This window comes from Lutra lutra, chromosome 14, assembly GCF_902655055.1.
Source record: "Lutra lutra chromosome 14, mLutLut1.2, whole genome shotgun sequence".
NCBI classification, from domain to species: Eukaryota; Metazoa; Chordata; class Mammalia; order Carnivora; family Mustelidae; genus Lutra; species Lutra lutra.
This window is the reverse complement of record NC_062291.1, coordinates 60,501,467-60,514,173: the sequence shown is the minus strand read 5'-3', so window position 1 is coordinate 60,514,173 and position 12,707 is coordinate 60,501,467. Positions and strand designations below refer to the sequence as shown.

General features: G+C 43.8%; 2 protein-coding genes across 8 annotated transcripts in view; both read left to right on the top strand.

Annotated features, from left to right (window-relative positions):
- PKD2L1 (polycystin 2 like 1, transient receptor potential cation channel) overlaps positions 1–1,431 on the top strand; it is a 34,563-nt gene extending 33,132 nt beyond the window's left edge. For all 7 annotated transcript variants that reach the window (XM_047703553.1, XM_047703552.1, XM_047703555.1 and 4 more), the window contains 3 exons: positions 134–252; positions 504–627; positions 979–1,431. In XM_047703553.1, coding sequence (XP_047559509.1) covers positions 134–252; positions 504–627; positions 979–1,152 — 417 coding nt within the window. In that variant the 3' untranslated portion in view covers positions 1,153–1,431. The remainder of the gene's footprint in view (positions 1–133; positions 253–503; positions 628–978) is intronic.
- A 1,853-nt stretch (positions 1,432–3,284) lies between these two features.
- BLOC1S2 (biogenesis of lysosomal organelles complex 1 subunit 2) lies at positions 3,285–11,241 on the top strand. The gene is made up of 5 exons (XM_047703171.1): positions 3,285–3,386; positions 3,720–3,836; positions 7,169–7,288; positions 7,963–8,067; positions 10,742–11,241. The coding sequence occupies exons 1-5, from the start codon at positions 3,317–3,319 to the stop codon at positions 10,771–10,773; spliced, it is 444 nt and encodes a 147-aa protein (XP_047559127.1). The 5' UTR covers positions 3,285–3,316; the 3' UTR covers positions 10,774–11,241.
- The last annotated feature ends 1,466 nt before the right edge of the window (positions 11,242–12,707 follow it).

Here is a 12,707-nt window from a genome sequence, read left to right as displayed (position 1 = left end):
TCTAGAGTTTGAGAGGGAAGGGGAATAGCATGAACTAAAGCCCAAGGGCTTGGTCTTGGGAGCTCATGAAAGCAGGTGATGAAATAGGAGCTGATTACTTCCCAGGTCATCTCCTCTCTGACTTCCTGAACAGGTGGCCCTCAACGCCAAGATTGAGAACCTGGGCCGGTCCATTGCGAGTAGCCCACCAGGCGAGTTGGGTCCAGAGGCTACCAGAGCAGGTGGCTGGGTTTCAGGAGAAGAATTCTACATGTATGTATAACCAATGGTCCAGGGATGAGTGTGTTTGTAATGTCCTACCCTGAGCTTTTTTTTCTCAACTTTCTAATTTTCTGTCCTAGCTCAGGGAGAACTTCTGCCCCCCTTTAATTCTCCCTACAAGGTTGGGCCTTACCTTCTTTGCACCCATCCAGACACAGATCATAATGGCTCCCTTGCCCCTATCGGCGCTTAGTCCCACAGATGCCTATTTCTGCTCCCTCGGTCTCTCTCAAATCCTGCAGACTCACAAGGAGAGTTCTTCAGTTGGAGACTGTCCTGGAAGGAGTCATGTGCCAGGTGGATGCGGTGGGCTCAAAATTAAAGATGCTGGAGAGGAAGGGGCAGCTAGCTTCCTCCCCAGGCACGGTGAGTGGCCCTTCACCTGGTTCTTCTTGGTGCCCCACATTTGAATGCTACCATCTTTACTACTCAGCAGGTAGAGGCAAAACATTTTTTTTCCATTTTATTTTATTTTATTTATTTTCAGTGTTCCAGCATTTTTTGAAAGAGCCTGTTTTTGGGCTCCTGGGGCAACATGTTCCCTTAGTGGAGGAAAGCGGTGGAATGAAGGCCTGAAGTTGGTTGTTCTGGCCTGAGAGCTGCCTTGGCCTCCAGGAGACGGTCTGAGGTTGAAGAATCAGATCCAGATTTTCTAGATAAAAGGAAGTGGGACACAAACTCCTCCTTCAAATGACCTGTCCCTTTTTCTTCCAACAGGGGGATCAAGACATTTGGGAGCAACAACAGCTGACCCCAGCTATGACTCCAGACCCTTGGGGAGTCCAGGGTGGGCAGGAGAGTGGTGTGGGAGGGGGCCTAAAGCATCAGACATCAGGCTCCTCTCTCATTGCCTCTCCAGAGACATCCTCAGGACATGTCCTCCACTTCTAGGGCAGCAGTTCCCTCCACTGCTACTGCTGAGTCCTACCCTGTGTTTGGCCTTTTGAACCAATGTTTCTACATGTAGCTTATATCATGTTTAGTAGCTTGTGACTCAGTGTTTCTGAGTACAGCCATGTAGCTCAGTGCAGCTCTTTGAAGTAACATTTCTCACTGGGCCCCTCACTCCCTGTGCTTCCAGCTCTACTATGATGAAAAAAAAAAAAGTTAATAACAAACAGAATGAAGGAAGGGAGGGTAATGTTCCCTAGGCACTTGGCATCTGGATAGCCATGATCTGGGAAAAATGTAGAAGCCAAGAGGACAGCATTATTTAGATGTCTTCCTGTTTGTCAGTGAAATTTATCCTTTGTGCATCTAGAGATCTGCTGCTAGCACCCATGGGATTCTCGTCTTCCCCATAGAATTTCCAGGTGAAAGAGAAAGGGAAACCCTGGGGGAGAGGAAACTTTCTCACTGTGGAGATTACAGTGTTGCAGAGAACTTGGAGTGATCCCTCCATCCAGGACAAAGACCATGAAGGCTCAGTTGAGGAGGCTGCTCACGACATTCCACTGACCTCTGGGAATGGACAGGGCTGTAAACAGGGACACAGATGGAGCCTGAGGAGAATCAGAGAAATGACTTCAGGATTCAAAGGTCTTTGGAATAAAATGCGGTGGGCTCTGATCCTATTCTTGAAAAGGACATATGGGTTTCTCTAGTGACTATCAATAAAAATCCTTCGAAAAATCAGGACTTTGCATTTGCTTCTGGGATTGTAGGGGAAAGAAGAGAGGATGGAGCTGTGAACCATTCTTATATCTGGGCTGGAGCACTTATCCCTGCCAGGAGAGGTCGACTGGCAGCAGTGACAATGTGAAGGGGCTGAAACAAGAACTTCTGGCTCATAGGAATGATTTGAAATGATGGGCATTATGACTGTACCATTTAGAGAGTGGAGACAGTGACCTAGGGAGATCTGGTGCTCATGATGAAAAGAGTAAGGTAGTCCTTATGCTGGCATGAGGGGTAGCTGATGTGTGTGTGTGTGTGTGTGGTGTAGGATGTGGGAGGTAAGAGGGGGAGATGGAAAATAACTAGGAATAGGACTAAAAACTTCCACACCAAGATTTGGGGTGTATAGGTCTGTGTCCCAAGTACCACTATGTATCCTTTTCCCCTTCCCCTGTGATCTTTACCTCTTTCTCATTTTGCACCTTGCTCCCCAGTTGCTCCTTCTCATCCATTCCCTTTTCCCACCCTTTTCACCATCCCATCAGCTACACTCTATACACCCAGGAGACTCTTGAATAAATGCAATCAAGATAACCCGAGTGTATCCTCAGCTGTAAAAAGTTAAAAAGCTTTCTTCCAGAAAGACTGTATCAGCTGAAGAGAAGTAGGTGCCAACCTGCACCTTAAGAAAAGAGGGGCGGGGCGCTTGGGTGGCTCAGTGGGTTAAGCCCCTGCCTTCAGCTCAGGTCATGATCTCAGAGTCCTGGGATCAGGCCACATCATGGGCTTTCCGCTCAGCAGGGAGCCTACTTCCCCATCTCTCTTTGCTTGTCTCTCTGCCTACTTGTGATCTCTCTCTTTCTGTGTCAAATAAATAAATAAAATCTTTTTTAAAAATTAAAAAAAAAAGAGAGAGAAAAGATAAAGGGGCAAATCAGTTATTTCACCAAGACACTGGAACGGCCAGTATTTCAGCTCAGGGGTCAATGAGTGAAGGTTTCCCAAAGGCTGGATGAGACTACCTTCAAAAGCATGGATTCTCCTAGAAGTTTTTGGCAACGAATACCAACCTGGGTGGGAAGTGCCTAGGCAGAGGATAACCTGTCCTTGTGACTTTGGTCAGCAGGCCACCAGAGCTCAACCAACCCCATATAGGTCGTCGGTTTTACTAGATTAGTGACGGGGATGAGCGCATTCTCAGTTCCAGACATCGCGACTATGGCAACGGATCGACTTAGGATAGCTCATTTTAGCTTCAGTTTCAGTTTTAAGCTTACTCTTTGTTATTACTCCCCGTAAGCCGCAGGACTCAGCAGAGAGGTGGAGTATCCCAGGGCTGCGAATCCAGGGCGGGGAGGGTGGGGACGGCGGGGTGGGCGGGGCACGCCCGGTGCGCAGGCGCGGGTGTCCCACAACCGGAAGCAGCGCGGGGCCAGGCATGGCGGCGGCGGCGGCGGCGGCGGCGGCAGAGGGTGTCCCCGCGACCCCAAGAGAGGAGCCGGTTCGAGGTACGTAGAGTAGCTGGGGATGAATTGTCTGGCAGAAGGCCGGGGGCTCACCTGACCGCGGCGAGCAGGTCGGAGGGGCGCACCTGACGGGACGACTGAGATGGGGTTTGGCCACGGGATCGGGTCTGAGCCAACGGCCGGTGCAAGGGAGCAGAATTGGCGTGTCAGGTGGGGCAAGGACAACGTGAGGGACTTGAAATATGGTACAGGGAGAGCGGAGCCGACTTGATCGAACGAGGACAGGTGAAGGGCTGTGGGGCTGTGGGGAGTGGGTGCCATGGCTAGATTAGGACCGGGTGTAGGGCAAGACACTTACTCGTTCTCTTGATTCAGACGATGCCGCCGTGGAGACAGCTGAGGAAGCAAAGGAGCCGGCTGAGGCTGACATCACTGAGCTCTGCCGGGACATGTTCTCCAAAATGGCAACTTACCTGACTGGGGAACTGACGGGTGAGGCGGGATGTGGGCTGATTCGGGTACCGCCCTACATCACTCGCTGGAGCTGTAGTTTGGCTCCGGGAGCTGTGAGGTGCTTTAGCAGCATCCGTCTTTGGCTCCCTCCCCAACTCCCCATGCCCTGAAATATGCCTGTTGGAAGTTTGGGAAGGTTATGAGTGGGAAAGAAAAAGGTCCGTTCCTTCCCTGGAGAAATTCACTAGCTAATTTCAGAAATGCATAAAAATGCCTAATATAACTCTGCAAGCCTCGGTAGTGTACACTAAGTATGAGAAGACAAAAAAGAATTGATCAAGACGTGCTTCCTTGGGGAAGGTGTATTTTTAGCAGGATTGTGAAAGGAATGACTGACCAAAAAGGGGGGAAACGATGAGTGAGTGAGGCGGTATAAGGGAACAGTTTGTTCCCTTAAAGCAGATTTATTTACTGGGACAAAGAGAAATGAAATTGGGGAATGGAGAGTGACCTGTAGATTTAGGACCCTACTAGGTTGCTCTGAGGATTTGGTCACCCACACTTTGCGGCATGATTAATTTTGAGTTCATTGTGTATCTGCAGGTGAACATATATATAACCTATGTGTGGAGAAAGGTCCAAAAAGTGAAGTTTGCTCCTGTGGCCTCTCATAAGTATTGTTTCACTTCCCCAGGAAATTGCTGTGAGCTAAATTTGGGAACCAGAATTAATGAGAAAAGGCTTGGTGCAGAATGGGAGGGCTTGTGAGGCTCTATCAGTTTTTTAGTTATTTCTGAGCAAGAGAAACCAAGTAACAAATAATAGATTTTTGACTTCCCTTTAAAAATTCCAAAGATTTGGCAATACTAGTTCCCCATTCTTCTAATGCTGTGATTGACTAGAGCTGAGCAGCTGTCTCCTCTAAATGGACTAGTGCCATGCAGTGTTTTCCCCACCACTCTTTTTCCTCCCTTTTACTGGGACCTGATCAGTTGCCATTTATCACTGTTCTTATAGTGTTGTTTTGTTAGTAGTGGTAGAGAAACGATTTTCTGTACCAATATTTCTATCCAGGTTGGTAAAGTAAATGATAGGTAAGACGACTGTGTGTTCTAAGAAATGGGAGAGAGCATATTTCTTTGTGGAAGTGAATAATCTTATGTGTTTAACATGCCAACACTTGGCTTGCTTCATTCATTTACATGATCTTGCAGGCTTCTAGGTACTAGAGTGTGACCCTTGGTTTTTTTTTAGAGAGACTAATTTGCTAGCAGTGAAGGTGTATGGTTGTGGAGGAGAGAGCTCAGACACATGAGCAAGTTTTTGGATGAAAAGTAATGATGATGGTCAGTGACAGGGTGATGGTAAAAGGAATGGGAAGGAAAGCATGGGTGCAAGAATGCCACAGAATTGGAATTTAGAAGTGCCTGTGGAGGTATGGGAGCAGCCTAAGGTGTTCTAGGTTTTAAACTGACGGTGCCCTCACCTAAAATAGAGAAGTGGGAAAGCAGAACAGTGTTTAGTGTAAAAATGTTTTTGGTTTTGGCTTGGCTGATTTTAGATATTACCAGGACACTCAGGTGACTTGCAGACGTGAGCCCTGAGCTCAGAGAGTGATCAGAGTAGGGGAAACAGATCTGGGAGTCACGTGCACAGGGTGTGAGTCAAGGCTCTGCAGGATGAGATAGGCAAGGACATGCTTAGGGGTTGCTGACTGTACTTATGGCCTCAACTATAATCTCAGTGAATGCTTGCATAGGGCAATTAGTTTGTTTCTAACAACAGTTCTTAAAACATCTAGGTTTACAAATGGTTTACTTAGAATAAAATTAATTTTAAACAGAATGCAATTTCCCTGTGATGTCATTCTTACTTGTACAGATGTTTTTTTGAGTCTGAAAGGAAGCTAGCATCACCCTGAGAATGCCCATAGGAATGTGCCACCCATGTAAACATCAGTTGGGTCACAGCTGAGAAAAAGTTGGGAAGTGACAGTTAAGGATGAATGAGAAAGGACCTAGCGTAGAAACCTACAAAGAGTAAATTGAAAGAGATGAGAAAATCAGGATAATAGGATGATGTGGCAACCAAGGGAAATGAGCATTTTGTGAAAAGAGGGAGATCACAGGGTCAGGTACTATGGAGAGGTTCAGGAGGATAATAACTGAGAAAACGCTGTGGATTTGGTGCTTTGCAGAACACCAATGACCCCGGAGCGTGTAATTTCCTTGGATGATAGGGCAGAGGCCAGGCTGCAAGGGTTTTCATGAGTGAATGCTGAGGAAGAGGAAGCAGTGAGTATGAGCTGATCTTTCAAAAGGGTTAGCAGTGAAGCTCCTTTGCTTTACTGAGCAAATGATGTAGGTGTAGCAGAAGAGAGTGAGTGCTTTTGAGCTGGAGAGAAACCTGAATGTGTCTCTAGAGAGAGAGGAAGCTGCCAGGATAGAGAATTTGAAAATGCCAGGGAAAGGAGATGATTGAAAAGAGGCCCTAAAGAAGAGGAAGCAAGAGCATGGGAGACATGTTGGCAAAAATAGGGGGCACTCCTGCCTCTTGGGAAGATAAAAAGGTACAGAGAAGTTTTGAAGTGAGGCACAAAGGTTGACGCAACTCATGTAAGTGGAATTTTCCACTTTTTAGGAAAATTTGCTTTGAGTAGCCATTTGCTTTGAGTAGAGATGGGGAAGGGAACTGAGGGTATGAAAAGGAGTACATAAAATGCAATATAGAATCACACAGTAATAAATGAGTTATTAAGAAATGGTGAGGTCCTAAAAAAAAAAAGAAAAAAAAAAAGAAAAAAAAAAAAAAGAAATGGTGAGGTCCTAGTTGATTTTATATGTATTTATGATGCAGTCCTTCAGATTACGTGTTATCATACCATAAATAGCAAGACTGTGTCACCTCTCTCTTCTTAGAACATGAATTTATGGGTCGCCTGGGTGGCTCAGTGGGTTAAAGCCTCTGCTTTTGACTCGGGTCGTGATCCCAGGGTCCTGGGATCGAGCCCCGCATTGGGCTCTGCTCGGTGGGGAGCCTGCTTCCTCCTCTCTCTCTCTCTGCCCGTCTCTCTGCCTACTTATGATCTGTCCGTCAAAAAAAAAAAAAACATGAATTTATTATTTACCTGTTTAACCAAGATTCTGAAGTCTCTGGATCTTACTTGGTTTAAATAGTTTGCTGATTATTACCTGAGTTTCTGCTTAGGCATTCAGAGTACACAGGCTGAGTATGAATGTCATAAATCAATAGTGACCTGCTCCTTTGACATTCTCTGGGTCCTGCCTGGAGCTACCATTTGGCCCATGATTCCACATTCCAGTGATCTATGACAGATCTTAAAAGTATCACATCTTCTGTTTCTTTTAAAGCCACCAGTGAAGACTATAAGCTCCTGGAAAATATGAATAAACTAACCAGCCTGAAGTATCTTGAAATGAAAGATATTGCTATAAACATTAGTAGAAACTTAAAGGACTTAAACCAGAAATGTAAGTAATAGTTTTTATAATTTAACATGTTTGTATTTAGTATTCTTTAGTGCTTGGGATTGTGGAGAAGTGGAGGGAATATGGCACTTGTCCTGAGGGAGCTCATTCTCTAAAAGTGAATTACAAAGTTATGGTGAATTTCTTCCATTTTGAGGCTTAGCGTATTTTGTTATGGTTATTTCTGCTTCTGAATCTTGATATGATCACTTTAGTCCTGTCAGATTCTAGTAAATTTATTTAACAATGAAATCCGTAAAGGACTACTGTATAAGCAGAAAACCAGAACATCTATAAATGGAAAATGCTAATTTAGACTGGCAGAATATATTTTTCCATTGACTTATATTTGTGTTCCCTATCTCTAGAGTACTCTTTCTTGGTAGGGGATTACTTAGGAAACTGAATCTGTAAGGGAAGGATTGTTTGAGGAGCAAGAAATTTAAAAGAAAGGAAAATTAGTGGATGAGAGAGACTTGCTTTGCCCAGGTCACAGTTCTGCCTGATCAGCTAACTATTGTCTGCTAGTGTTTGTCCTGCCAGTGATCAGAATCATGCCACCCTGCCTACTGTGTCTTGGGCAGAGCTGGAGGGACACTAGCATTTTTACTTTCCCACTTTTTTCTACACTCTGTGTTGAAACCGAATGAACACGTGGTCTGTCTTTGTTTTCAAAGATGCTGGACTGCAGCCTTATCTGGATCAGATCAATGTAATTGAAGAGCAAGTGGCGGCTCTTGAGCAGGCAGCCTACAAGTTGGATGCATATTCCAAAAAACTGGGTAACCATTTTTATGTCAGTTTTGACTAATAAGAGTGCCCTGCCCGCCAGCCTGACCTTAGTTAATAGGATAGTTAACATTGATGTGCCTGTGATGATCTATTTTAATTAAGTTTCACGAAAACCTAGTGAGAGTAATTTTTTAATGGTAGTAGTAATAAAAATACTATTTTCTGAGTGCTTAATGATATATATCAGGCACTGTTCTTAGTGCTTTACATGTATTACCCTTTTATCCTCCCAGTGTTCTATGAGATAAGTACGTGATTTTTATCCCCATTCTTTGAAAGAGGAAACTGGTCAAAAGGGTTAAATAACTTGCATAAGGATACAAAGCTAGCATGTGAAAGAGCTATATTCCCAACCAGGTCTGTTTGATTACAAAGCTCAAGCTCTTAAAATTGGGGTTCAGCAGGCTGAAGCATCCTTAGTAATGTAGATGCCTATGTCTTAAAAAATGGAAAAGTCAATCAAGAGTTTTCTTGAAGGATTAATTTTCCTTTAATGAGGAAACTGGTACTTGTATTATTGATGGCTTACTAACTGGCTCTGGGTTTTATATCTGCAATTAAAAATAATGGAGTTGTGGGGCGCCTGGGTGGCTCAGTGGGTTAAAGCCTCTGCCTTCGGCTCAGGTCATGATCTCAGGGTCCTGGGATCGAGCCCCACATCGGGCTCTCTGCTGAGCAGGGAGCCTGTTTCCTCCTCTCTCTCTGCCTGCCTCTCTGCCTGCTTGTGATTTCTCTCTCTGTGTGTCAAATAAATAAAATCTTTAAAAAAAAAATAATAATGGAGTTGTCTTTATCCTAGATATAATTTACAGATTATTTTATTTTCATCATTGACAATTGTTGGCTACTTCGGGAGAGAGGTCTGTAACAGACTGAGATTTGACATGAGTGGTGATTAACAGTTTCATTGTCCACAATTAAATTTACTAAATGGTGACTGAACCTTACTGTATAGAAGGCATTGTACCAGATGATTTCAAGGTTTGTTTTGATTTATTTTTTTCAAGGTTTTATTTTATTTTATTTTTTAAAATATTTTATTTATTTATTTGACAGAGAGGTAGAGATCACAAGTAGGCAGAGAGTCAGGCAGAGAGAGAGGGAGAAGCAGGCTCTCCACTGAGCAGGGAGCCTGATGCAGGGCTCAGTTCCAGGACTCTGGGATCATGACCCGAGCTAAAGGCAGCTGCTTAACCAACTGAACCACCCAGGCGCCCCTTTTTCAAGATTTTAAAGAAAAAGATAATCTGTCACATTAAGAGGCAAAATGTTGAAAATAGAACTACCCTATGACTTAGCAATTGCACTACTGGGTATTTACCCTAAAGATACAAACGTAGTGATCCGAAGGGGCACATGCACCCGAATGTTTACAGCAGCAGTGTCTACAATAGCCAAACTATGGAAAGAACCTAGATGTCCATAAACAGATGAATGGATAAAGAAGATGTGGTATATATACACAATGGAATACTATGCAGCCATCAAAAGAAATGAAATCTTGCCATTTGCGACAATGTGGATGGAACTGGAGGGTATCATGCTTAGCGAAATAAGTCAATCCGAGAAAGACAACTATCATATGATCTCCCTGATATGAGGAAGTGGAGATGCAACATGGGGGGTTAAGGGGGTAGGAGAAGAATAAATGAAACAAGATGGGATTGGGAGGGACACAAAGCATAAGTGACTCTTAATCTCACAAAACAAACTGAGGGTTGCTGGGGGGAGGGGGGTTGTGAGAAGGGGGGTGGGGTTATGGACATTGGAGAGAGTATGTGCTATGGTGAGTGCTGTGAAGTGTGTAAACCTGGCGATTCACAGACCTGTACCCCTGGGGATAAAAATATATTATATGTTTATAAAAAAAATAAATATTAAAACAAACAAAAAAGAGGCTTATTTGATAGTCTTTTAAATCTCTGTGTCTTTCAAAATGACTTTCCTATAGTGAGGTGTAGGAATAAGAAAATAAAATGGGAAACATACATTTGTATGTCCAGAGAGTTCCAGTCTGGCTGTCAGAGAGTGCCTGGGACAGTGGCTGGAGAAGCAATTTCCCGTGCTTAGTAAGGCTTCCCATGACTCCAGTGCCAGTAGATCTGCTTAATCCTGACGGAGTTGTCTGAGCACATGCTGTTGACAGGGTTAGAACTTAGTGAACTTGTTCTTAATTCTGTGTGTGTGTGTGAAACTTTTTATCTTAAGTTGTGCACATCCAAATATCTGTCTTTAGCTAATATGAATGTTAACATTTATGGTGTGCCTCCAATTTGGACCCAGTTTGGACAGATTATGAGATTAAAGGCAATAGATTTTTTTTTTTCTTTTAATGTAATAGATATTGTTGAACTTGCCTGGAAATGCTGACTGAAAAGATCTTTGTAAGAGCTGGTTTTAAAAGATTTAACTTCTGGGCGCCTGGGTGGCTCAGTGGGTTAAGCCGCTGCCTTTGGCTCGGGTCATGATCTCGGGGTCCTGGGATCGAGTCCCGCATCGGGCTCTCTGTTCAGCAGGGAGCCTGCTTCCCTTCCCCTCTCTCTGCCTGCCTCTCTGTCTACTTGTGATCTCTCTCTCTGTCAAATAAATAAATAAAAAATCTTAAAAAAAAGAAAAAAAAAAAAAGAAAAAAGATTTAACTTCTTCCCCATCTCTCCCTGGCAGAAGCCAAGTACAAGAAGCTGGAGAAGCGATGAAAAACTTACTCCTGTGGATCAAAGTCTTTTTTAACATGGAAGAATGTTTATAAGACCTGAATCCTGAGGCTGATGAATTGTCAAAACTCCTCAAAAGGAAACTGTGCTGGTCGTCCCAGAAATGTACCAACATTGGAGTAAACTGGAGGACTATGGCTACCCCTGAACTTCTTTTGAGGCAGTATCCCTCAGAAACTCACACTTACGACTTCTTACCTTTTACTTGAATGTTTCATCATCCACTCAGGACAGAGAGTCTCTCAAAGTTCAGGATAAGCCTGGGCTTGCCAGTGGAATCAAATGAGAGGAACCATTCTTCTCTCATAGTGGTTGATTACTCCATTATTTTCTTAATGGCTGGTTTTTTGAGTTTCTGTGTCAACAGTGTTTTTTTCTATTAATGATGCTGATGTATTGCTAATAAGATCCTAAATTAAAAAAAGAAAAAAACTTGTTCTTAACAGATTACCACCTTGTGAATGTCAGTAATTTACTTTCCCATAACATTGCGAATCATAGGAAATCTTAAATAATTACAGGCTGAGTCTTCTAGATTGAGCAGAAGCAGTGAAAGGAGTGTTTTGATAGCTCGATATATGTGATGGGCCCTTCCTGTCTCTTCTCTCTGTGACTCAGATGTCTGGAGATGGATGACATCTTGACACATGTTCCCTTTTGGAAATGTGATAAAGACAAAGACTGTGTATGTGTATTAGGTGGGGAGGTGGGGCTGCCACTCATATTTTCTGAAACATCTTCCTCTTTGTGCCTGCGGGGTCAGAGGGGGCTCCCAGGATTCTGACTGTCTTCCTTTCAGACTAAAGACATCAATGGTTGGAGGATACTGACTGACAGGCCAGTCTAGTTTGGAGGACAGGCATCCTTATTCAGAGTTGGGGGTCACCACCCAGGAAGGGGTCTGAGGTCCTCAGTTCTGTCTCCCAAAGAGTTCTTAACCCTGTTTCTGTCCTTTCCTACTATCTCTGTTCCAGACTGTTACTTGCCCCCGCCCCACTGCACTATAGCTATGTCTTCTCACTGTAACGATCCCTCCAATGCACCTTCCAAACTGCTGTCAGAGCAATCTAAAATGTCAAGTGGCTCTGTTACCCTCCTGCTTAGAATCCTTTAGCGATTTCTCATAGCTGCTTTGAAAAAGCCAGATTAATTTTGTTTTTTTACTCAGAAACCAAAATTTTATTTATTTATTTTTTAAAGATTTTATTTATTTGAGAGAGAGCAGGGGCAGAGGGAGAAGCAGACTCCTAGCTGAGCAGGGAGCCCGATGTGGGGCTCAATCCCAGGACCCTGGGATCATGCCCTGAGCTGAATGCAGAAGCTTAACCGACTGAGCCACCCAGGCATCCCAATAAAGCTGTTTATTTTTAAAGTTAAAAGTTCTTGTAGTTAATAACTATAATTAGGGGGACGCCTGGGTGGCTCAATCGGTTAAGCTGCTGCCTTCGGCTCAGGTCATGATCTCAGGGTCTTGGGGTCGAGTCCCGCATCGGGTTTCTTGCTTAGTGGGAAGTCTGCTTCTCTCTCCACCTCTGCCTGCTTGTGTACTCTCTCTCTCTCTCTCAAGTAAATAAAATCCTAAAAACAAAACAAAACACAACTATAATTAGGATAGAATACTGATTTATTTATTACCCAGCCTTTTCTTTGAAGTCTCTAACTCATTCCCAAGGGTATTAAAGCATGTTGTTTAGTGTTCAGAATCTAACACATTCTTGACTCAACCTCTACTTCTAGAGTGCATGTAATATTAACATTCAGCAAATTCATACTGAGTGTTAAGCCCTGTCCTTGGCACCTGGATCAGCAAAGGAGACAATGACCCTGCCCCTACTCTCAGGAACTATTCTTTACTGTCCAGGGTCCAACAAAACTCACCACCAGCCCCTGCCTTGGAGTTTTGTTTTGTTTTGTTT